The 26,127-nt window shown below is 40.4% G+C and overlaps 1 protein-coding gene across 21 annotated transcripts in view; it reads right to left on the reverse strand.

Annotated features, from left to right (window-relative positions):
• Positions 1–26,127, reverse strand: part of ARPP21 (cAMP regulated phosphoprotein 21) — a 206,354-nt gene that overhangs the window by 40,818 nt on the left and 139,409 nt on the right. For 13 of the 21 annotated variants that reach the window (XM_080387134.1, XM_080387142.1, XM_080387136.1 and 10 more), the window contains 5 exons: positions 25,237–25,469; positions 15,481–15,711; positions 10,884–11,053; positions 9,210–9,314; positions 6,500–6,766 (listed from right to left, as the gene is read on the reverse strand). In XM_080387134.1, coding sequence (XP_080243260.1) covers positions 6,500–6,766; positions 9,210–9,314; positions 10,884–11,053; positions 15,481–15,711; positions 25,237–25,469 — 1,006 coding nt within the window. The remainder of the gene's footprint in view (positions 1–6,499; positions 6,767–9,209; positions 9,315–10,883; positions 11,054–15,480; positions 15,712–25,236; positions 25,470–26,127) is intronic. The other 8 variants (XM_080387133.1, XM_080387132.1, XM_080387128.1 and 5 more) reach the window with 3 other exon arrangements.

A 26,127-nucleotide genomic window follows, 5' to 3' on the forward strand; every position in this document is an offset into this window, starting at 1 on the left:
GACATCACAAGAGAGAGCAAAAATTTTCTGAGAGACAATGTCAGAGGAGAAAAAACAGGCATAGATACAAAGGACTAGGCAAGAAGAGGGTATGGATGGCTAACTGGGCAAGTAGAAGACTACTGAATGGGTAACTGGTGGGAAAAGTATCAGGATCAACAAAGCTGGACTTCATGGTGAAGTGAAATCCCCAGACCAACTGACAATCAATATTACCCATCAATCAAGAGGCTGAATATCCATTCATTCTTCAAGGTCTTTTCATTTTCTCTTCAATCAATGGAAATCTTTTTTCTTTTCTTTCCTGCCCCTGGGTGCCTGCCATCCACCTACCACCCACCACTCCCACCCCCCAATATCAGCCAGGTTCAAACAAATACCAGAAAAACAAGAACAGTTTGATTGGAAAATGATGTGAGCTATCCTCCCTCCAGACAATACCATGACACCTAATGGCTACAGCCTGCCCTTCAGTCATTTGTTTTGTTAGACTAAAGTAACAAAAGCAAAATGCCTTTGTAAAATCGACAAAATTATGACGAATTTGTTTCTCTGCAAAGAAAAGCCACAAGGTATAGGAAAGCTGACCCAGACATTTGAGGACCAAATCATTCTTTAAACATCATAGAAGCATAAATCATGGATCAGGTAAGTTTAGTGTGATAAATTCATCTTGTGGAAAACTGGTCGCTCTCAGCAAGACTCTACAATAGAAGACTTAAAAGAAGCCAGAAGACTCAGTCTAAGTCAATGCAAATAGTTGATCCTTCCTTGGAGCAGGAGAAAGAACAGACATCTTCTCAAAGATTCTTTATTTTCTATCACCGTATTCTACAAATTAAATATTAAACCCCTGTGGAAATACTCTCACTTCTCCTGGCAGCAGCTTAATCTCACTTAAGGAATTTAAATTTATTTGATTTACCCTTAACTTCCTCATTTTCCTTGTGCAGACAAGCCCCTAGATATTTGAAAATACACAAGCATATGAGAACAATGTAAATTATCTCCTATGGAAAGATTTTGCAGGTATTAACTTTAAAACGTAGCCTAAAGAATATAGGTTTTGAAGTGAGGTTTATAGTTGAACATGGTTAGCACAAAAACATGTATGTGCACTGAAGCATTCTCAGTCATTTCGAAACACGTATTTATTTTTGCCACACAGATAACACCTCATAGTCAAAGGGGTTTCTCCCTTTCTCTCATCTTCTCAATTCATTAGAATACACTTGTTATATACTCCACTTAGGGGCTTATCAGAGTGCTATCTACCAGCCTGAAAAATGCTAGTAGTTGGAATATCGGGTAAAAAAGAAATAATTTCACTTAGAAAGATTAGTAGATGAATTTGCCAGTAATCATGCATGCACACGTGACTTGCAAAGAAGTAGTCTGGGGTTTGGTGTTTTGTTGTTGTTGGTTTTGGTTTGGTATTTTTTAAGATGTCAGACATTAAGAAAGGCCTGGTCTAAAATATAGACAGGGATAAAATAGGTCTTTCATGGCTGAAGGGTTTGGAAGGATCCTTTTTCATTTATCTTGAGTACATCTCTGCATCAATAGTTGAAACATATTATTTGTCCTTTCTGGTATTACTTCAGTGAACAGTGGAATTAGAGGGATCAGAGATAACAAGTATCACTTACGTCGCTTGCTGTGAACCTCTTGAATTTTTTAGTTTCTCATTACATCAGTGTTAGTAACACCTTTGTTTATGTGTTCTTCAACAAAAAACATCACATTTCTGTAGCAGCCTAGTGACATGCTAAATTATACTTGAATTGCTTTCCCAAGTGAATGCACAGTCTAACCTTGGACCTTTTGCTTGTATGACATATTTCATTTACAGAAGCAGGAAGTTTCCACTGCACTAACAGGCATGCCAACACAGCTATATGGTTGTCCTAAACCAAAAAACCAAACAAAACCCACAAAAAAACCAAAAGACATTTTTTTTAAGAAATAATCTAAATAAATGCTGCTGCCTTTAGTCTAAAAGCATTGTTCGTTGATCTTAATCCTTGAACACTGTGAACCCCCCACCACTTTTTAATTATTGCCATTGAAATAGTTGACAGATGATCCTCACTTCCTGGATTTTCTTATTTTGAAGGTGAATACCTTCCTTGTTTGTAGGTTGACCATTCCAATGCGTTCTGTTTTTTTCTCTCATATATAGCGTTTTCTTTACTTAATATCTAACAGGACTAGGGACATCACCTCAGAAACACTCAAGAAATGTCACAACAAGACATTACTTGTACTTTGTCTATAGATGATGGGCAGACTCAGTATGATATTGGCTTTCTGCTTTGATCTGTTCACATACAGTTTGAAACCCATTACCAGGCTGAGTCTCCCTTGGACTGCTCTTTAGCAGCACCTCTTAAATTTACAGGTATGTTGTTTATTTCCTCATGGTAGGAATAGGGTTCCACACATCTTTAAGGCTGATCTTACTTTGCTAAACTATATCCCTACTGATTTACAGCTTGGTTCTGCTAGGTATTCTACCTTCTCTTAATGTTGTTGATATCCAGTTAGGTTTGGATTAACACCTTCATTCAGATGATGAGCGATGCTGACGCTACTGTGAATAGCAGCTACAGTGCATAAATGGGAGTGAAGAAAACAGAAACCGCAGAGATGTATGGACACATGGAGGTATCATTACCTAACTAACTGGGATCAGTCATTCTTCAAGGATTTCTCTGTTCCTCACCCACCCCTTCCATCATAATTACAGTAACAATTCAAAAAAGAAGAAAAAAAAAAAAAAGGGGGGGGGGGGGGGGGGCTTGTGTAGAACAATGGTAGGATGTCATCCAATATAATTTTTGAGATCCATCCACTTGCAGTGACTCCCCAACCTTCTTCAAAACAAGCTTCCTAGAGAAGACATGTTACGAATAAGAATTTGTCTTAGAGTAGTTATGGAGTGTCTAGGAGGGGGCTTCTGCAAAGACACAGCTAAAATTAATGATGATACAAAATGAATTCAGGTAAGAAATCCCTCAACTAGCGTATTACTTCTTCAAACCTCCCCAAAAATTCATGCCGTCTCATTTTTTGACATCATTTTGCCAGTATACCTTCCAGAAAGGAGGAGTCAGGTGAAAATTAATTTTAAGGGAGCATATCCTTTCCCACTGGCATAGTACTCACAGTTTTCCCATTTCATCATTTGCAGAGGCAGAGCAATAGCAAACACCACTGACAGAATGTTGCAAAAAACTAATGTGGACCCTTGTTGAAGTGCCTGGGCCCATCAGTGCTATAGAACCACCATTGGAAAGAGAAGAAAATTGAAAATAGCATAAAACAGAAAAAGTAAAGATGTACATTTGCTATTTGTGATACAGAAAGCAAACAGGCATTTGTTGCTAAAAGTCCCTTTCAGCAAATCCAGACTAATGGTTGGTTTTTTTGTGTTTTTTTTTCCAATTGGCTGAACAAAGACAGATCATTATTTTTAGGTTATTAAATCACGACTCTGTTGTCAAGATGGGGAATAGGTGTGATGAAAGAAGCAGCAAAAGAAATGTAAGGGGTCCTCTCAGCATTTCTTAGGCATCTCATTTCAAACTCAGTCTGCTTCTACTTTGATACAGACTGGGAGAGAGAGTCCTGCAGAGCAGCTGTACAGCCACATTTAATTAAACTTTAATGCAAAACCTAAAAATTTAAATGCAGTACCATTGGATTTGTAGGCTTGGAGGGCATTTCTTTCTCCTCCTTTCAGCTCCCAAATGAAAAGATCATACTCACAGGACCTCCACCCAAGTTTTCACTATTACCTTCCAACAGTATACAGGACATCACAGCCAGCCTACTAGAATCCTTACCAGCAATGCCATTAGAGTCAAACCTCTTTTTGATGGGTATAAATTCAATAGCAACATTTAAGATATAAAAGTGCTTTTACATTGATTGCACTGCATTGATTAATGCATTGTATCATGTTTTGCGTGCTTTATCATCTTCATCACACCCTTTTTTTTTTTCCTTTTTTTTTTTTTTTTAAGCCTGCCTTAGACCACCTGCTTTGGCATCAAAGAGCAACCTTACTACTGCATCTAAGCCCAAAAGCGTAACAGGTGACTGAGTTTGCCAATAGCCACTGCCACAGTGAAGTTTTGCTCATGGGCAGAACAGGGAGTAGAGTCTAGCTGCCCTGCACAGAAAGCTGAGCTGTTAGGCAAAAAACCCTGTTGTTTCCCAAGGCTTTGCTCATCTTTTTATAAGACAGATCCCCTATTTGCTGTAAATGTACTACAAGCAGCATCCAAAGCACTGTGCCAAATTCTAGGGCTGAAGAGAATGAATTAAGACTTGAAACATCAATCAGCAGTTCCCACCTGTGCAGGTGGATGCAGACAGCCGCTGCCCCCTCTCCCTCCTAGCAGACCAAGGCCACTGCGCTCTCACAGTATAGGGACACAGGCAGCAGGGACTAAGCCCCCGGCACCCTCTTCCTCACAGGTGTCGGACAAGGATTTTTTGGAATAGATACAAGCTGGAGATGAATGGTGCACGCAGTGCAATGAATGCAGAGAAAGCTGACAGCACTGAATTTTTCACCTTGCTTCACCCCCTGAGGACAAAACATTCTCCAGTGAAATAATTGAAGTTACTGCAAATCCAAAAGATATTTTTCTGCCTTTAGTAACTTTCCACTTTTTTTACACTGTAGGAGGAAAGTGCCCTCATTTGCCGTATTTGGGGTGTGGACAGAGACACAGTGGCTGTTAAACATACCAGTATGGTACTGGTCCTCCTATATATGCAAAGGCCTCTCTTCATCACTTGTTCTCTGAAGTTACCTGCCTCTCTAGTAGCACCGGAGCAAGTACTAATGAGGGAAAACAGCTTCACAAAGTAACACTGCATCAGACTAAGTGAAAACCCTGCATCCTGCTGCACACCCAAGGGTGAAATCCAATGCTCCCGCTCCAGGTGATGAAGGCTCAGCCACAGGCAGGCAGAAGCTGCAGGCAAATCCACAGAAGCAGCCTCTGCAAAGTCAGCCGAGGTAGGATCTAGCAGAGAACCCAGGGTGAGCTGCAAACCTGGTCTCACCTAAGGAGGAGAGGAGTTGATGCAGGTTCGCCTTGCACAGCAGGCAGCGTGATGCTGCAGCCCCCTCAGCTCCCACAGCAAACCCCAGCCAGCAGGGCTGGGGAACGCATCGCTTTGCCTGCTGCGGTGACAGCTTGTAAAATGGAGGTGCTCACATTTATCTGGTTCACTAGAAGTGGCGTGAGGCTTGACTAAACGATGCTTGAAAACACTGACGGCACCAGGGGGTTGTACATGAGGAGAAAAGCCTGGACAGCCTCTACTTACATAAGAGACACAGTCTAGATGAGGAGATGGATTCATCAAGGGATTCTGCTCTTCAGGTCATTTTTTCCTCTCAAAATTTTAGAAAAACGCTACCTTTGGCAAACAGCAAGATCTTTTTCTAGCAATATTTTCAAATTTAAAAAAAAGTCACATTATATTGAGCTTTTGCTCTTTAGAATTATTTTTTGTAAGCGTTCTCTCAGAAAAATTGGCTGCAAAGTTTCTAACTACAGAAACTATGGATGTCACAGTCCTCTATGGGATGTCAGCATCCAGTACTCTTCACATTTATTCTATTGTTAATTAGTGATCTAATTAACTAGATCTCTAGCCCACTTAAAACATTATAACAGTATAAATTCTTAATTACTGTGGCAATACAGAATCCCATTAACAAACACAACTGGAGATTTGCAGTAAGAAATGCAAACAAAACAAACAGTAGGGTTTACACTACTACATTAAAAGAAGTTGCGAATCTTTTTAACTTTATTTTTTCTAATTTTCTTCCAAAGGATAAAATGAAAACAGGAAAAATACTATTAAAACCATTTTAAAGTAGAATTTAAATGAATTTATCTATAACTGGATAAAGAAATTTGGGGTTTTTAAGTGTATGCCTTGAAAATAGGCCAGAAAGTCATCTGTGCATTTTACTTCTTGACAGTAATCACTTTCAATATTCTGTAAAGGTACCCAGGAGACAAGTAGAGATGTTTGGTAGTGAACAGTAAAACATAATCAGTCTTCAGGAAGACAGTTAAAATTACTGATCTGTGACATCTCACATGTTCAAGTCAATTAAATATGATTAATGACTACCTGGGCTGATGTGCATGTTGCTCTTTTGGTATATATGCAGGGAAAAGGGACTATGGATATTTACTCACCCTCCTCCTTCATATTCATGTGCAGATGTGTCCTGGAGTACGAACATATGTTCAGAAAATGGTTTGAAGATAAGGAAGGACTTACTGTAACCCAGGAAACAATAGAAGCTTTGCAGGTTTCCTGCTGCCTAAAAATCTGCCAAGCTTTTTACCAGGGGAAAAAAAAAATTAAAAATCCAGAGTCTGGATAATTTTTTTCTGTTCTTTTTCTGATGTTCTAATGAGTGCCATGCCAAACTGTTAGCGAAGGTTTTGCCTACCTGAGCAGGTGGTGGTGGTGGTTGTTGCACAAAGCCCTGGGGCGGTGGCGGCGGCTGCAGCACTTGCTGGGATACTGGTGGACCTGAACCTGTAAAGCCTCCTGGGGGAAGCTGCTGACTTGGGGAAGCCATAATGTAACCTGTCTGCTGGGCAGGCTGCTGCAAGATAGGCGATGGGTAGACAGGACCAGAAGGCGATTCGGGGTTGTCTCCTGATGATTGACGACTTAAGCTCATCTGGTTAAACTGTGTTGTCATGTCATCTCGCTGCAGGGCAAAAGGCAGTAGAAAATGATGTAGACATGATGTCTGCAGTAGACACGCAAATTAGCAAACCAAAATAGGTTCAAACAGAGTGGGAGGGGGAAAGGAATCACTCAGCTCAAATACGTGCCACATTTTGCATGGCTAGCTACAAAAATTGAGGCAATTAAAATGAAAATCACTATAAATGCTTTGACAAAGATGTCCAGCCTGCAAGGTGAACGGCATTGCTTGGCACAAAAGCCAATTATTTTGGCTTTTACCCTGCCCTCCCCTTTTATTCCAAAATGACAAGTGAACTTTATAGTGTCCAAAAGAAGACATTTTAAATATAAAGGGCATGAAAATAACATTACAAATACCTCTTCCCCCATACACAAGATTCCTCAGCCAAACACATGCGGGTAATTTCACCTGTGTTTCAAAATGATCCCAAGAGGAATTCAGTAGGATTCAGGTGTGGACCTTTTCCTTTTTGGACTGTTTTGAAAATCCAAGGTTGTAAACATAAAGATGGTAAAAATCTCTAAGCCTACAATGGCTATTTCAAGTCGGGTTTTTATTCAGTGTTGGAAAGAAACAAGTGTTTTATTTGACTGAAGGGGGGCGGGGGGAATAAAATCTGTGATAGAATGCATGTACCAAATAAAGTCAATGGACCTAAGTCTCATTACATGCTGGTAATGATACACAGATTCTAGACAGTATCTGTTCAGTCTTGCAAAAAGATCCATGCTAATCAACACTCTCAAGTTTATTCTGTGAAGGTCAAAGATTTACAAATGTGGCTCTCTGCATATTCATTTGTGCCCACACCATAAGACTTCTAATACTCAACATTAAAACATACTTTATACAGCAATAAATCCAGCATAAAACTCCATTGTGTGCTAATATGCAGATTACAGTCCCTTCCTTATGCCCCCTCATGGATAGGGAATAAGCACTATAAAAATGCTTTTCACTTAGAACATCCATGCTGTTTTTTAAAACGAGCCTCTTTGATTTTGTTCTCATCCCTGTGGTGTTCATTCTCCAAAACCATCCCACAATGTATTTATTGGCCGGAAACTTCAAAAGAGAAAGAAAAAAAAAAAAAAAGTTTATTTGTGGAAAGCACTGCCAAAGATGGCAGGCTCACCCCCAGACTCTGAGAGTGGATACCATGGGCCAACATTTTAGAGTACTCCTGGAAGATCTTCAGGTTGCATAAGAAAGTAATGCTATTAACTTTACCATCATCCTACATGCATATCCAGGCACATAAGTTGTCTGTCTGAAGTTGTTTCTGTAAAAAGCTAGGATATTCATTACCTGGACGGCGAATGACCGCAAACAGATCCTATGAGAAACTTCACTGAGTCTGGAATGTCTCTGGATTCGCACAGCAGAGACCTAGAGCTTCAAGCCCCTATAATTTATATATCGTGTGCATAATTAATAGACATTGAAGACATTAATTCAGGTGAAGTTTCACTATTAAATTAGCCACTAAAAATATCAGCCTTCCTATGACTATCACTAGAACAACCCGAGATGCCTGCAAGACACTTTTCAAGAGAATTAGCACTGAGATATGCAACTTCATATGTTCAGCATGGAACATTTTTTATTGTCCTTTAAATGGTACCGCTCATCTACCAGGCATTAATAACATCATTTTAGCTGCAAGGATCTGTTCAGCTTTGTTTCCATCTCTTACTATAACTATGTGACAACTCTACCTTGGGAAAAAAAACAGTCATAAATAAAATTACCAGACAACAGAAAAAACTATCTTGTAGTCCCTCTTAAAATGTCAGCTTCATTTTACAACAGTATAATTTTAGCCCTGTAAGCACCAAGCCAGATTAAGACTCCAGAAGAGCACTCTACTTATTTTTATTATATGTGTCCATTGGTGCTTTGTCATGATGCATAGCGTACCACACCTTCTGCAGCTGGTTCACCACCACTCTATTTTCCAAGTGCTCTGGTATCGTCAGGGAATAAATCCAGGCAGTGGATTTAGTATACTGATAAAATAATATTAAATAAAAAAATAATGATTTCTAGAGGTCTCTTCTCCAGTCTTTATGGACATAAAAGAGGGATAACCCAAACCTCAAATGCTCAGCTTAGAAATTTAAGTTCCCTCGATATAAAGTGGGGAGGCACAAGCTCCTATCAGGCTCAAGGACAACAGAACATTTTTCTGGAGGCTCTGCTAACCAGCTGGAGAGCCCTGCTCCTAACATCCTCCAGGTTAGATAACCATAATCAGCAGCAATGCTCTTACAGAATGCTTGTCAGTACCAAAAGCGTTAAGGCAAACAGGAATTTAGATGAGGCTCTCCTGTGGGACACCCCTTGCAGTGCTTTACAGAGGCTCTCAGGCATCCTCATGCTCACACATCCAGCTTCAACTTCAAGGAAAGAAAGAAAGAAAGAAAAACATCTTTAGTACCACAGAAAACTGCTGCGTTGGAGAGACTGGCAGGAGATGCTGGGGAGGATAAGAAACTGCTGGATATTGGACTGACTGAGAAGATGGCTGCATTGCCTGAACAGGCTGCAAAATAAACACAATGAAAAACAATAAATACAACCTACTTTGAAAGAGACAATAACAATAGCCATCACTAATTCTGTCACTGAGAACAAAGGACTCAACCACAGCTCTGAAAATGCAGGTGACTCATTGCCAGCCCAAGAACAAGAGGTCAGGTACTGCAGTTTTCGTCTTCATTTTAGCCTTATATCAAGAAATTCTGTATTAAAGATTTTTCTGCCTATTTTAAGATATTTGATGGCTGTTAGATTAAAGGAAGCCACAGCTATACCTTCTTATTACTGAAGTAAAGCAAACACAAATTATGATTCTACATTTAATTTACAGAGATAAAATCGAAGAGCAGCACAGTATAAGTGTAGATTTGAATTTTTCTGATAATGACTGATTTAACTCTGAGTGTGTCATAGGCAAAGGAACAATGCTATAAAGCTGCTTTGGCAGAACACAATAGCTAAAAAAAACCTGACAAAGAACAGGCTGAGAATTATCAACAGACAGGCCCGTCAGCTTGGAGCAGACATCTATCTAAGTGAAAGAACAATTTTCTACAACACTATTACCATGGAATAGCTTTACTATTCCTTTCATTTTAACCTCTCATTTAACTTGAGTCTTACACAGGTTTGGTACTACCTCCATCTTCTAAAACTGCTAGGACCAAATCAAGAAATAAGAACCATATTAAGTCCAAACCCAGTAAAATCAAAGCAACTGCACTGAATTTAAACATTGTTTTTCTGGGTAACTTGGGATGAAACTGTGCCAAATTATAAAGCCACACAAGAACCACAGTAGATCTTGGCTGCTCTGTGAGTAAGCAGGATGTAGGATTCTTGCTTGAGTAGTTCCCGCCTGCTCTGCTCTGGGACAGCAGACACACAATCCACAAAATTAAGTCTGAACCAGACCCAAACCCTGCTGCCCATGCTCAGTCACATCTGGCCACATGCCATGGCTGGCCAGGGGCCAGAGAGCTGACATACTGTGGCAGTGTGCCCAAACCACGCTGCTCTTCCCCTCTCCTGCTGTAGCTCCAGAGCTTCTACTTCAGAGAAGGGTCATGGCCAGAATACAGGGTGCAGGCAGAAGACCCACAGTCTGGGTCAGGGGTGCTCAGAGAGCTGCCCACCCATAGATCAGGCCTGACATAACCAGATGCAGAAGATTTTTTAAAGCCCTGTGTACACTTGATTCTTTGACTCAACCCCACGGCTGTCAAAAGAGACAGGGAAAGGTCCCTGGCTCTTTGGAGAGAATTATAGACTGCACTGGTTTGAGAATGAATGCTTCAGCTTTCACTTATGGGCAATTTTTGCAAAATAAATTTATGTATACACCAACTTGCTTAACAGTCCTTTTCAAAATGAAAGCATCCTTTAGATGGAATTGAAAAAGTAATCTTGCCTCTCCATCTGTTTCCCCCACATTAAAAACACAGATCATAAGTCCCATTTGTTTCAAAAGAAAGTAAAATCCTGATATTTTGTCTAGCTGCATCCTACCCTTTAGGTCATCCTTTGTATCCCTGAGAGTTTCTCCTCTTTTTCCAATGACTACCACACCTACCTGTGTGACAAGGTGACTTGTCATTTGCTGCTGTGGCTGCTGAACCTGCTGAGGCTGCTGGGATGAAGGCTGCTGCTGAGACTGTCCCACCATCTGGCTCCTCATTGTCTGCTGGCCACTGGGAGGATTGTATATTGCCGGTGTCCCATCAGGATTTACAAACGGTTGACCTGAAACAAAACATCCTGCTTTTGCTGAAAACTTTTACAAATATACTGTTTCCTGTATGAAATCATACAACCTTGCTTTACCCGTCTGGTCTTCAGCTGACCTGCTACAGCAGTAAAGAGCTCATTACTCTCAATGCCTCATTACAGTATCACCTTTTTTTTTTTTTTTTTCATAGGCAAGGCAGAAAGCAAGTATCTGTTTCGGCTGTATTACTTTCCAAGGAATGGGTGGAAGGTTACTATGACTATAAGATGATTCAGATGCTATGGTTACCTGAAGACTTTCAATGATCAGTCAGTTGATACTAAAATTGAACTCTGGAGCAAATACTGGAGGTAGAGAATATTCACATACATTTTATTGCCACACAATAGCAGTCAAATGGACACAACTGTGCATGATATACTGTAGTTTGTATGAAAAGAAAAAAAAAAAGAAAAAAAAAAGAAGAAAAAACCCCATCCTCGTTACTAATTTATTTACACATTCTAATATCATATTGCTGTACTTTTGAGTGTTGTGGCCTATGTAATCAGATGAGACAGCACTGGAATTTATCAAGGAAGCAACATTTAAGATGTTTTTGAAAATCTGTTATATAGAGGACAAATTCTGTCCAAAGTTCTTCTAAGCTGCTGGACTCTTTTTACTTCAGATATTTTAGCTGGGGAAAGAAACTTTGTAAAAGTAATGTGTTTTGTTGTTTGTTTTTTTTTTTTTTTTAAATAAAATTACCCAAGTCAATGACTCATAAACAAAAAAGAAACGTTAGTTATCTGTAGCAAAAATGTTTTCCATGACCTCAGTGACCTTTTCACTTCCATCATAAATTCATAAATTAAAGGAATTACAGATTTTTTCTATGAGAAAAAAGGAATCTTAGTAATGAAGTATAACATTTGAAGTAGATAACTAAAGTATGAATATCTGAGACAAAAAGGGAGATGCAGTGACTGGGAGCAACAGTGAAATAATGAACTTCTGATTTGTTCACAAGCACCTCTACCATTTCTATTTACTCAGACTTTCAGTTCCCTCTTATTAGTCATGATCAGAAATGTATGAGGAGCGCTGGCTACAGAGACCTTGCCTTCTCTCTCTAAAGCACCAAGACTTTCTGGATGAAGTCACCATACTCTACTGGGCACGTCACACCCACAGTGAGAAAGGTCACAGTTAGAGTGAATGGAAAAGCAGCACGGGGAAGTACTGTCCTCTAGTCAATTTCCTGCTTCTTGCTGTGAACACATGGGGTGACAATGGCACAGACTCCCTAGATTTGGGAGTCCCAGGCTCCAGAAGTACTTTAGGAGACTGGGGAGGTCAGACTGGGTAAGCAAGATAACAGGCTCCTGAATCCTACACCAGACACTCAAGCGAAGCTGTGAAGAACATTTCCTGTGGCTCGGCAAAGTATGACAGAACTGAAAGAGAAAAGGTGTAGTAATGCTTTTAAAGATGAAAAAAAAAGACCTTTCATGAAGAAATCTTGAAATAACAAATGAAAAGGAGAGATCAGATGGCAGCAGGGAAGACATTTGTAAGTTACGAACTGTGGCCCTGATAGAAGGGCAAAGATTGCAATGTCACTTAAAGGAGTAAGAATGAAACGTAAATGCTCTTAAATTGTCAAAGGGGTTAAGTCAGAGAATGTGTCAAGAGGAATTCTTTAAAGGGTAAAACAGACTGGTGAAGCAGCTGAAATAGAGAGTAAAACAGCATAGCCACATCAACAGTCTTTTCCCAAAGCAAGCAAGAAGCTTCTCTGTCTGGGGAAGTAGAAGGGTAAAGCAGAGGAGAGGAAACAAAGGAAATTGAAGATATGGAAAAGTGTGGATTGCCAACACCTGAGAAGGAGCCAACAGGTATAATCAGAGCAGGGAGATACTGACAGTATCTATGGATGCTATTAGAGGCTTGCCCTGTTAGTGACTATGTAGTGTGAAAGGAAGCAAAGATCTTTAAAGGACACGGTGTTATGATCAAAAGAGAGAAAAAGACTGGAAATAGCCACTCTGCAAGAGAAGAAGGAGCTAAAGAATGGTGTTACACAGGAAAAGAAAATCTATTCATTACAGGAAACAAAGCTCCCTTTTTCCTTTTCTTTAATCTGACTTCTCTTCATCTATGTTTCTGACAGCATCCATCACTTTGATAGTCGATCACAGCATCCAGCAATCTAAGTCTCCTCCCTATGGAGCTTCTTTTGTAATATTACCCTAATAAGATGCAAAGATTCTGAGCCCAAGGAGTGGCAAACTTGCAGCATGTATTTTGTTGCATGTTAAAAACACAGTAGACACTGCAGCATAGCCTGACTTCCAGCACAGGTAGCAGCGTGAAGCTATACATCTGAGACAAGAATCTCAGTCTTCAAAAGAACCTGCTTCCTCCATTTTCTTTATTAGGTATGTATTTACACGGGAGCTACAGAAACAAAACACAGGGTTTGAAAGAAACACAAAATTATACATACACAAAAACACTTGCTCCCTGAATGTCCGACATAATAAAATACATGGAGCTCTCAGTGATGCCTCTGCAGACAATGAGGCATGCTAGGAGGGGACACAAGGTACTCTGGTCTAGTGACAGTATTGAAAGACATTATACCTACAGCAGAAAAAGACTAGGTACCAGGGAAAAATACAAGCTAGCTGCTGCAAATTGCTAAATTGACAAAATAAAAGGAGGTGTTCCTCTTATACAGCTCTTCTGGCTTGCAAGTATAGTGAGCTCCAGCCTCCTTGCCGTGGCCAGTAACAAGCACAACCTCTCAGCTGCTGTTGGGCTCAAAGCAGCAGCAATTCCTTTTGTTTGTTTCTTTCAGTCCTGTCACCTGAATTATGGATGACTTCTGTCTAGGCCTGCTGAGTTTTGTACAGAAGTGGACCACACAGTACGCAAAATGCTTTCTTCTGTATTGACTAAGAAATGCCAGTGCTACAGACAGAACTATCAACTACCAGAACAACAGAAATGAGTAAATTAATAATGATGGGTTTTCTCTTATGCCCATCTATCATTCTATCCTCTGCCCTAAGTGAGTTTTTAAGAAATGTCCAAAATCCCCATTCATGATGGCAGCATTAGGCTCTCATGTCAATAATGTAATAGCTTGAAGAAAGTGTACCTCAACAGTAAAAGCTTGAGAAAAGTACAAGTTTGTGCAAGTTACTAAGTCATCTTTCCGGAAAGAACTTATCACACTGAATCTAAACAAACAAGAACTCCTTCCTGATTTTATATATGTTGATTTATATTGAGTAGCTCCAGCTACTACTGTCTCTAAATACTCGTGGAATGCTTGGTTTAATAGTTTGTCAATGCTGTGTTTTTCTTAAATACTGCAACTTTCAGTTTTTCTCGACTGAATTCTGACCAAAAAAATTACTATTTTTAGCTGTGGACTCACAAATAAGCTTTGCACATTTTCATCAAAATACCGGAACACGGGGGTGTAATATATACAGAATGCTGGCTATATATATAAAAAAAAAATAATCCCCAAACAAAAAGCTCCTGAATGCTCTATTAAGAACTTCAGGAAAATATTTTGGAGTTCAACTCTCAGTTTCCAGCATAATGGTAAATACATTTCACTGAAGGCTTTGTTGTTTTAAATCCAGCATAACTCAGCTAAGGTTGACAGCACAGCTAGTCATGGTCACCGAATCACTGAAGAAGCATCGAAGCCTCAACCTCCCTAAACCTTTTGAATACTGTCAGTACAATACTGTGGGGAGTAATAGCATAACATGATCTGGACCAAGGAGGTAACAAATTGCCTTAACCTTTCAGCAAGCACTCAAGCTCAAGCTGAGTGGTCTAAAGCCCCCACAGTGCTTGGGTGACAGCAAGTGCCTCCTTTGTGTGCTGCAGCACTGCTAACTACCAGGAATTGAAGAAATTACAACTTTCTCTTATCACAAAGCTTCTGATTTAAATACAATTGCTAATCATACAGCTCACATAACAAAATCAACTCCGAAGTGCTAATTCAAATGCAGCCCTCAAGCCTTTTTGAAATTCTGCTGTTAAGCACAATCTCTAAGACTTTGATATTGTATTTTGGTTGCACTGTATCTCAGCATGCTCAATATGGAAGAGTATCTGTCCTTACTGAAGCTAATGGGATCTTGGAGGATTCACAGCCAGGGTTTTTACGAGATGAATATCCTGACCACACAAGTGTTTTGTATCACTTCCCACCGGCTATGCCACAACAGTCTCAGAAAGCCAATCCAGATTTGCCTGCAGATTTGAAAAAACAACCTGCCATATGTCATGTCTATGTATATTTGCTACTTACTTCCTCATAAAGTACCTCAAGGAAAATAACTCTAGAAACAACAAATTTGCCAGTTCTCTAGATGACATCAGAAACACCCAAGGGCAGTACCAGGCAGGAGAGCATCGTACTGACCTGTGTGCGGGTTGAGAAGGATACTGCCAGGCGGTATCCCTGCAGCTTCAAGTGGAAGAATGATATAGCTGGTGTTGCTGGGAGCCACCTGGCCATTCATCCCGTTCTCAGGGTAGGACACGTTGCCTGAAGAGCTGGCCGTCACCCCGGGCACAAGAGATGCACTTTGGAGAGGCTGATGTAGTCGTGACAGTGATCCTGAGGAGCCAGCACTGCTGGAAGACTCTGAGCCTAACAGAGAGACACAACCACAGCAGGGGGGTTACAAGGGATCCCGGTCCCAATCAGACACGGTGCATACGCAAGGACAGCCTTCAGAGACTGCAAAGGCAAGTGCTAGTCCATGCCCAGCTATTAGGAGTGGGGTTTTCACTCCCCGCTGAGCTCAGTATCCAGTTGTATTTCTACAATTCAAAAGACCACTTTCCTCCTGCAACATATGCTTCCCTCAGCCAGTAAAAAGCTTTATCAAATAGAACACAAAATACTCAGCATGTATTTATAATGCCAAAGTATTGGTTCATAAGATATAAAAACTAAACAAAGGGTTTGTAAATTAAAAAGAAAAAAAAACCACGACAAAAAACCAACCCAGCACAAAACCCCATCAAATATTTTCTGTAAGGAGAAAACATAAACCAGCAACTGAGTTGTCAGTCAAGTAACAAGGTAGCTGTGCCATGCATGTATTAAATTAAAGCTATCTAAGATGCTACTTAAAACATTTGCCACTTTGGTCTTTCAGCATCTAGCCTATTAGAATTGATTATCCAAGATAAATCAAACATGTGAAAACCTGTAAAAATGGGGTGATGCATTATTCTGAAAACAAATATAATTTCCAGATTTCAGAGATTTTACTTGATTAGGTTTCAATTTGCTTCATGTAAAAATGACAAGAATCTCTGACAGCAAAGGTTCAGGTGAATGGCTGCCTTCAAACAGGATGTTAAGGCAAATACAAGGGAGGTGTGAAAGCAAATGTCTGTATGGATGCTTCCTCCCAAACATAAAGCATATTTTAATTGCAACCTCTTTTATTTTACTTCTTTGCACTGTCTGTGCATGTTACGCTAATTACTAACCTCCTTAGTGCCCTCTGGCATGTATAGACAAAAAAAAAACAAACAACAAACAAACAAAAAACCAACAAAAAAATGAACTCAGAGTTAGATTTTAGCGAACTTTTTTCTTGGAGAGCAAATTGCATCTTGTCATATTTGGGATATTACAAGAGGACCCTGCAGTAGACTGCTTAAAGACTTGGATTCGTTTTCAGTCAAATCCATATTGGTATCCAAATTTCAGGTTTCCTCTGAAGAAATCACACCACCATCCTATTACTAAACAGAAGGTCTTTCTACAGATTACTGCGGATTCCTGTGTAAAACCCATTTTTATTCATCTTCGAACTTCATATTCATACGGCAGCTGCTACTGAGACAGTCCTTTTTATGAGCTGTGCATTATTTGCCATCGGCAGGACCCTAAATCTGTTTCTTCAGTATCTAATTAAGAAAGCAACAGAGGTTTTAGAGGAAACTTTTAATTTCTATAAACACACTTCAAAGTTGTATTAGTTGCTATATTTTTTCCCCTCCTTGTAAATGATGTTGGAAATTTAGAAAGAGTATTCCTGCAGGGATAGTTTTATCTATTGGATCATTTCCGATTTCAGTGTTTCTACAAATTGCAGAGATACTCCTGAAGGTCATCCTCATCAAGCTGCAAGCAGTATTTGGCATCTTCCTCACTAATGTACATGCAGAGATTAATTTTTTCTTCTACAGCAGTTACCACATTCTTTTCTGCATTTTCCTGCCCCTTCCACATGCGTTTCATGTTGCTTCTTTGAGTACTTGCTTTACTTTCTCCTTTATTTCCATCACCTACTGAATTCAATGGGTTAGAAAGCCGTCTGCAGATGCAGAAGTGGCTATGAGACTTCATAAACCTGTTATTTCTAAGCATGTAAGTAGTATCAGGCTTGAGTTCAGACTTCTTCCTCCCCATTTTGTCCTATTCTGAAGAAACGCCACCAGCATGAGAGAAGGTTGAAGCTCTGACATTCAACTGTTTTTTTCTTCTCCCCCTTTCAACTGCTTTTAGGGCAGAATCACAGATTGATCCTTACCAGCATCCATACGTTAAAAGCCAAAGGACTGCAATGAATTCAGATGTACTCTGGTAGGCAGAAGTGAAAAAACCTCTGCAGCTATCACTCCTTACTGGGCAAGATGATAGCAGCTTTAAAAGACCTGACATCTGCTCTCCTATGTCAGTAGATCAAAAGTTGGTTATTTTGAAGGAACACAAATAAGACACAAAACCATTTCAGCACTTCTCTGAATATTAAAATGTATATATATATCACAGAAATCACTACTTTACCAATTTTGCCCCCATTTATCCTGAATGATCTGTTTTCATTTTTTTCCATCACTACACTTATTTCCTATCATTTGAAGTCTAGACATACTAAGGCAAGTAAATTCCAACACTAATGTTTGGAAATTAACACCAATTAATCTTGTCTTTGTAGCTCTGATTAGCTGTTTTCACGGTGTCCAAATCTGGAATAAGAAACCACCACATAATTAATTCAGTACTGTAGCAAATGGGAAAAAAAATGAACTATCTGACTTTATTCAGATTCACATTAAGAGATGTCTTGCTAAAGACTTCTAAAAGGAACTTTGACTAAATGAGATTTTTGCCCCCATGACATAAGCCAACCATTTTTTTTTCAGTATGTAATGATGGCTACTTCTTCTAGATTCTTCTATAATTTTCTTGCTGCTTCACAGCTGACATAATAATAACCTTCATATTCTCATCAATTTCCATTAATATATTTTTAAAGTATTCTGAGAGATACAGCAGTTCAAAGAGCGATGAAAGAAAGACAGAAAAATCACCACAAATGCTTAATAGCTTAGAGGGTCTGCAGAGGGAGAACATGGAGGTACCATTAATTTTCCGATATTCTGAGCACTAGTGAGCAATGCAACATGTCTCGCTTTATTTTCTTTGGGTCAGTATTCAGTATCTGATGACTTTGAACACCTCTGCTCATCTCACCTTCCAAGCCAGAGGTAAATTTTTCACTTCTTATCAACTAGACTCTCAAGACCTACCCACTACTTGCTCCAGACAGTCAGTTATTCAGGAACAGCAGAGCACCGATCGCCTCTGGAAGTGTTTTTGTCTTGGATATAGTTTCTTGGCTTACAAATATTTATTTTCACTTTTGTAAGTCACTGGTATTTCTGTGTATTACAATGTATTTAGACTTTTTTAATGATAATGGTACATGATAACATGAACATGATTATTTCTTTGCAAGCTGCACTTCTAAAAAAAATATTGATGTCTCAGCATAGTCAGTTGGTGGGAAGAGTATGACTGGAAGCAGTTGCCTCTTGATTTATTGCCTGTGCATCAACATTCCTACAGTTTCTTTTGGACTCCACAAGATCCATCAGACTAATATCCAATTAAAGAAAATCATAGAGAAGCAGAAATCCATTTCTAAAAATCACAGACAAATTTATAATTTACAGGAAACTTTATTACAAAGAAAAACAAAAAAAAAAAAAAAAAAAAAAAAAGGTGGTTAGTGTATTGAAATGCCTGCAGTATAATCATCTTTCCCCAGCAGGAAAAGCAAAGAACACCTAACAGGAGAGATCAGACTGTGGCTCCAATTACTTGGAGCCCTGCCAAGGAAGCTAACAATCCCTCCAGATCTATATCAACACAGCTGATACCCCAATGCAACCAGCTTTTTGTAAAGGGGTGGTGGGGGGAGGAGAAATACTTCAACAGATGTGCATTCCACCGAAAGGAAAAAGCATTAAGAGAAGCTAATGATGCAGTAGTTGAAACGTTTAAGTCATCCAACAATAATTTAAATAGATACGTAGACACAAAAAGGACACTTCTTTGAAAAACATCTTGTCTGCTCTCCTAATAATGTATATTAAAAGCTGTTGCAATGTGTCAGTGACAATAACATGGTAGTTGATGTGCTAGAATTTCTCTTCATGGATGTGTTAGAGACTGCACAGGTACATCTTTGGTGGTTACAGGGACATCCATTTCACTTAACATTCTGCATGCTTAGTCAACCCTGGAAATTCCACTATATTGCTGGAATTCTAAACTAACCATTTTGTATGATGTCCTATGTTGCAGGAATGCAATGTGATTACAATTTGTTAAATTATTAACTTCCCACTCATTAGTGAATTATAGCCTAATACATCTCTACGTATCTCCTAAGCTTTGAAGAACAAAGAAGAAAATTTTATTTGCAATACACAATACGTGTTTTTCAGTGGAACAGGACTTTCTAAACTATCAACAGGTGCATGAAAATAACCACCAGAACCAGTAAGATAAACATGTAATGGGTTTCAAACAGCCCTTTTTGTGAAGTTTGGAAGAATGAAGTAACATAATTCCTTTGCTAAGCTCTAATCCCCATGCAGCTGAATGCAATTAAAGTCTAACACTAATTCACATTACTGGACTCTAGTGCAAAGAACAGCATGTTCCATGATCTCTCTTCACCTAAGGGGTGGCTAACATCTTTCTGTGCTTCAGTTTCTGTTTGTCTGCTATATACCACTAATTACTGATTTATTAGAAGTTAGAGTTAAGGGCAACACATTTAATTTTGGTGACAACATTAAAAATGATCCAGAAAGGCTACAATGCTAGTATTGCAGCACTGTTATATACTCTCAAAGGCAGCTGTGAGCCATCTGTGAAAATTCTGAAAGTGTTAATGTTCCCATGCTCAAGAAGGGTGTTTGACGTTTCTGAATAACTATCATATATGTAGAATAATTTTCACTTTTAAAATGGTCACAAACACTTTCCATCATATAACCAGCGAAGAACATTTTGACCAACTCATGACTTCAGACTGATTTCACATGTACTATATACAAGACAAAAATTGTTTAAATTTATTACTGTGAAGCATAAAGCACTTCAGAAAACAGGCTACTACTTTCTTTAGAGAAGAACTGGGGTAGAATTGGTGCCTACCAGGTGCCCTGCCACACTACCAGGGCAGTGTGCCTAATGTTAGTAGCTACACCTCTGCAATCTCATTTCAATAACTGTAGTAAAGACACAGAAAATAAACAAAATCCTCCAAAATAAAACCACAATCAAGCCTTAAATGTGTACTGAGCTACGGAACACCCAGCATTCCCTATAACTGGAGCACAAAGTAATGATGATCTAATGCAAAACAGACACAACAAATTGTCACATGGTACCTATGGAACCTTAGAAAACATGCAAACAGCATGTGGGGGCTTCGACAGCTGTGTGAATGCACTCAGCATTTTTAGTGAAGGAAGAAGACTTCATCAAGATATATTCCCCATTACTTTTTTGAACAGCCATTCTTTTCTGCTTTAATGCCACTCAATATGATTTTTGAGAGAAGAATAGAAATAGGAAACCAGGTATTTCCTATGACTTTCCGCAGACTGACTGACAGTTTGACTTTGTGTCCTGGCTTTGAATAAGTTTGTTTTGACATCCAGCCTTGCTCTTTTTCCCCACCTCTTCCTTTTAGTTCATTTCTTTTTTACTCTTCTTGTGCCTCAACTAGCTTTCAAAATTAAATATTTAAAAAATGTCAACTCACTCATAATATGTAATTGCTTCACAAATAACACAGAATTTTAGTATTAGTGATGTTTTAAAAATGCATTATAAGAGCTTTCATTTGAAAGCAATTTTGAGTTTGGTGCAAGGGAGTGCAGATGCATTTACAAATATTGGCATGCTTCTGAAATCTCTCCTTTAGTACATTTTCTAAGTACACCCTTTAACACGCTTGATTTTAAGACTAAAACAGCTACTTAAAAGCATTACTCTTTTGCAGTTAGATGTCTCAACCCTCCAAACTGGATTTCCCTGACACCATTTTAAATGCTCTGCACCTCTGCAATACAATGCTGCAAATAAATGTATTTACCTGCACTGTACTAAAGATGAATAATATATTAAAAAAATATAGCAGGAACCTGTGCCTCCTCTCTAATTCACATATATTAAATTGAATTCTGATGCCATGGAAAGATTCACGAGAAGCAAAGAAATCTGGAAGTAAAAACATAGTTTACTTCATGCCCCACTATAGAGCCTATTCAGTCTTTACACAAATAAAAAATACAGGAGGGTGTAGTTTCAAAACTACATACACACTTGTTTTGCTATGTTGCATATATATATATGGAACAAGCCAGAGGTAAAGAACTATACTGTACTGATTCAAAGTCAAATTAATGTCCTAATTCCATAGAATTTCCCATAAATAAGGATGGAGTAAAGCAGAAGAAGGATATTAATATTAAGAAGGGATCCTTATGGGTCCTTTCCAACTTGAGCTATTCTATGAATCTGAAGATAATAAAGTCAGTATTTATCTAGAGTCTCAAAAGAAACACAAAATGAAAGCATTAAGAAGAGGCAGGATATTCCAAAAGCACCCAGCAGCTTTATGACCAGCAGCTTTCAAGCCAGCCGGGTTCCTTTACAGCTGTGACATGTAACACACACACATGGGGGGGGGGGGGGTCCGAACCTCAGGGGGAGCAGCAAACCCCGCCGGGAGCTGGCGGCTCACAGGGCAGCGCCTGGGCAGAGCCAGAGCAATGGCGGCCAGGCCCCCGTAAAGTGAAACAGGCAGGGTCACTGGAGACCCCCCTCTGAAGGGGACAGAAGGCCCCGTACGGGACCGGACCCACAGCTCAGGGCAGCTGCTGCCCCACTGGGGCCCAGGTTAAAGATAGGAAGGGAAAGCTTCCTACCCTGGTACGGCCCTCAGATTACCTTCCATTACGGATTTTTCAGGTAGGCAGCGATGAAGTTGGAAGAAGTAGCCCAAGATCTGGTGTTTGTGAAGGACTGGTGGGTGATGTGATGGCTACAGGCCGTCTCAGGTACAGAGATCACGAAATGGTAGAGCCCTCGATGCTCAGAGAAGTAAGGAGAGGGGTCAGCAGAACTGCCACCTTGGACTTCTGGAGGGCAGGCTTTGGCCTGTTTAGGAGCCTGGTTGACAGCGTCCCTTGAGGGGCAGTCCTGAAGGGCCAAGGGGTCCATGAGGGATGGACATTCTTCCAGAAGGAAGTCTTAAAGGCTCAGGAGTGGGCCTTGTCCCCATGTGCTGAAAGATGAGCTGGTGGGAAAGATGACCGCCCTGGCTGAACAGAGAGCTTTGACTGGGACTCAGAAGAAAAAAAAAAAAAAAAAAAAAGTTTATGACCTTTGGAAGAAAGGGCAGGCCACTCAGGAGGACTACAAGGATTCCATGAGGTTATGCAGGGCAAAAATTAGAAGGGCCAAAGCCCAACTCGAACTTAATCTGGCTACTGTTATAAAAGATGATTAAAAATGTTTCTATAAGTATATTAGCAACAAAAGGAGGGCTAAGGAGAATCTCCATTCTGTATTGGATGTTGGGGGAAACATAGTGACAAAGGCTGAAGAAAAAGCTGAGATACTTAATGCTCTCTTTGCCTCAGTCTTTAATGGTAAGACCAGTTACTCTCTGGGTACTCAGCCCCCTGAGCTGGAAGACAGGGACAGAGAGCAGAATGAAGCCCCTCCTAATCCAAGGGGAAATGTTCAGAGACCTGCTAACACCATTTAGACACACACAAGTCTCTCAGGGACAGATAGGGGCCACCCAAGGGCACTGAGGGAGCTGGCGGGAGTGCTCACCGAGCCACTTTCAATCATTTGTCAGCAGTCCTGGCTAACCGGGGCGGTCCTGGTTGACTGGAAGTTAGCCAACGTGACGCCCATCTACAAGATACGGACAGGCTGGATGAGTGGGTCAAGGCCAATTGTATGAGGTTCAACAAGGCCCAGTGCTGGGTCCTGCACTTGGGTCACACCAGCCCCAGGCAGTGCTACAGGCTGGGGGAAAAGCAGCTGGAAAGCTGCCTGGTGGGGAAGGACTTGGGGATGCTGGTTAACGCCACCTGAACATGAGCCAGCAGTGTGCCCAGGTGGCCAAGAAGGCCAACAGCGTCCTGGCTTGTGCCTGAAATAGTGTGGCCAGCAGGACTAGGGCAGTGATCTTCCCCCTGTACTCAGCACGGGTGAGGCCACACCTGGAATCCTGTGTTCAGTTTTGGGCCCCTCACTACAAGAGGGACGTTGAGGTGCTGGAGCGTGTCCAGAGATGGGCAATGAAGCTGGTGAAGGGTCTGGAGCACAAGTCTTATGGAGGAGTGGCTGAGGGAACTGGGGTTGTTTAGCCTGGAGAAAAGGAGGCTCAGGAGAGACCTTATCGTTCTCTACAACTACCTGAAGGGAGGTTGTAGCGACGTGGGTGCCAGTCTCTTCTCCCATGGAACAAGCGATAGGACAAGAGGGAATGGCCATTTAGATTGGCTATTAGGAAACATTCCTTCACCGGAAGGGTTGTCAAGCATTGGAACAGGCTGCCCAGGGAGGCAGTAAGTTGCCATCCCTGGAGGTATTTGAAATACGTGTAGATGTGGTGCTTAGGGACATGGTTTAGTGGTAGACTTGGTAGTGCTAAGTTAATGGTTGGACTTTATGATCTCAAAGGTCTTTTGCAACCTAAAGGAGTCTATATATATATATATATATAAATATAAAATTTAAACTACATTCAAGATCCAGAGGCCCAGAATGTAGTTACCAAGTCAAAGGTTCTCAATTTATTCTGAAAACTCCATTCCCCGGCATCCTGGCATCAGATCATGGCAAAGGCTACCACACTATTTTGGGAATAGAAGTAAAATCTGACCAACCCAGGTTTGATAAACTGGTTTTAAATTAAGTACCATCCAGAAAACACTCTCAAGCTGAAAGAGCACTAAGTGCTAAGTATTGATTACCACTTGTCCTGTACTATATGTATCAAATGAACCAAAGTGATGGAATCATCTGATGGGCCCATTATTTATTATGCACTTTTACACAAGAATGTAATAGAGTAGCTTAATGGCATGGCTTGAAATTACTTAGATCCAGACCTGTGACTCAATCATATGTTAATGTACGCGTGAAGTTAATGCAAGTAAATGCAGAATTCCCACCAGGTTCATAGTCTCCTTAAAGGGTACTTTCATTTAATAGGAACTAAACAAGAAAATGGAGAGATGGTGGGACCTGTGTGAATCCAGTGCTTCCGCCTGTTTCCACCACAGCACACTGCGTCATTGGCCAGCAGCAAGGGAGAGGCTGTATTCCAAGATACAGATGGTATGCTTTTTAGCAACAACAACAAAATGTTTTTGAATTTCTCATCAGATATATAACAATTAATTTTTCGTGATTCAAAAGGATTAATATTAATAAAAAGATAAAATCTGTATTTTGTCTGAAAGGAGCACCACCTTTTCAGGCTACAAGTGCAGTCAGTGTTCAAAGAGGTAGTGCACATGCTCTGCTCAGGGGAAAGCCTACCTCACCTATGATTTGCATACCTCAGGCACCAGGTTTTCTTCTTGATTCTAAAAGCTCAATACCAGGTACCCAGACACTAAAGTACATACATGGACATACACATCTGCTACACACAAGGAATACCACTGTTCATGTAAGTTACCACCTAGTCCAACCCTGGGAGTTGGACTAGATGATCTCTGAAGGTCCCTTCCAACCCAAACAATTCTGTGATATACCACACTCAAGTAATTTATCGCCACATGACAAAAAGTACTGTGAACCCAATACAGTACTAGCTACCTGTTTTAGACAGTTTGCCGGTACTTCTGTTACTTGATGAGCTATCTCCTCTTGTCAGGACAGTTATCCCACCAAAACTGGCTGTTTTTGTTATGGCTGGCTTCAAATTTCGATTTGAGCTGTCAGAATCTGTGCTGCTCCATGGCCTTTGGTGGTCTGTCCACTTCAATTCGTTCTCCGTACTGCTCTGTCGACTGCCAGATGCCTTCCCCATGCTGTCTCTGTTACCCCTATAGATATCAGGAAACAAGGATTTATACACAAACAAAACTGTGTCAGGATAGAGTCTATCTTTAGGTATCCTGCAGTGCATCTAATGAGAAAAAGAAAATAACCTGCATTTATGAAAGCACACATGAAACAGGGGATTTGACCCCCATACTCACCTGCTTTCAGCAAGTAAACGGCTATAAATATTTATATGCGCAGCACTTCACCACTCCCCTTCTGCATATATCCTGAAAGCACTTCACCAGAGGGGGCTGACATAGCATTGCTGTTGCCTCTTGATCAGTCTCTTCCCTAAGCAAACCCCTTGCTACTTTGCTGTCCCATCATCTGTAATGTTTTTCTCACTAATTTCACCTGCCCTCTACCTTTGTCTTCATATCCATCCTCCTTATTTCTATTGCACCTTGCCCCCACTCATCATCTGCTCTGTGAAGTCATCCAAATCCCTCCCTAAACATGTGTCCTCCCAGTGTGACCACAAACTCCTCAGTGCTAATGCTCCACTTAGAGACCCACCAGCTGGGGTTTGGGTTCCCCCCCTGCATACAGTAATTGCAAAAATCTCTGGGTAGAGACTGTCCTTGAACAGCTGCAGAGCACCCAGCGTACTGTGAGTAAAACCATAGTAATCTGTGAGCAGAATCTGGAGGAGAATTT

Source organism: Falco punctatus (genome assembly GCF_963210335.1).
Source record: "Falco punctatus genome assembly, chromosome: 4".
NCBI classification, from domain to species: domain Eukaryota; kingdom Metazoa; phylum Chordata; class Aves; order Falconiformes; family Falconidae; genus Falco; species Falco punctatus.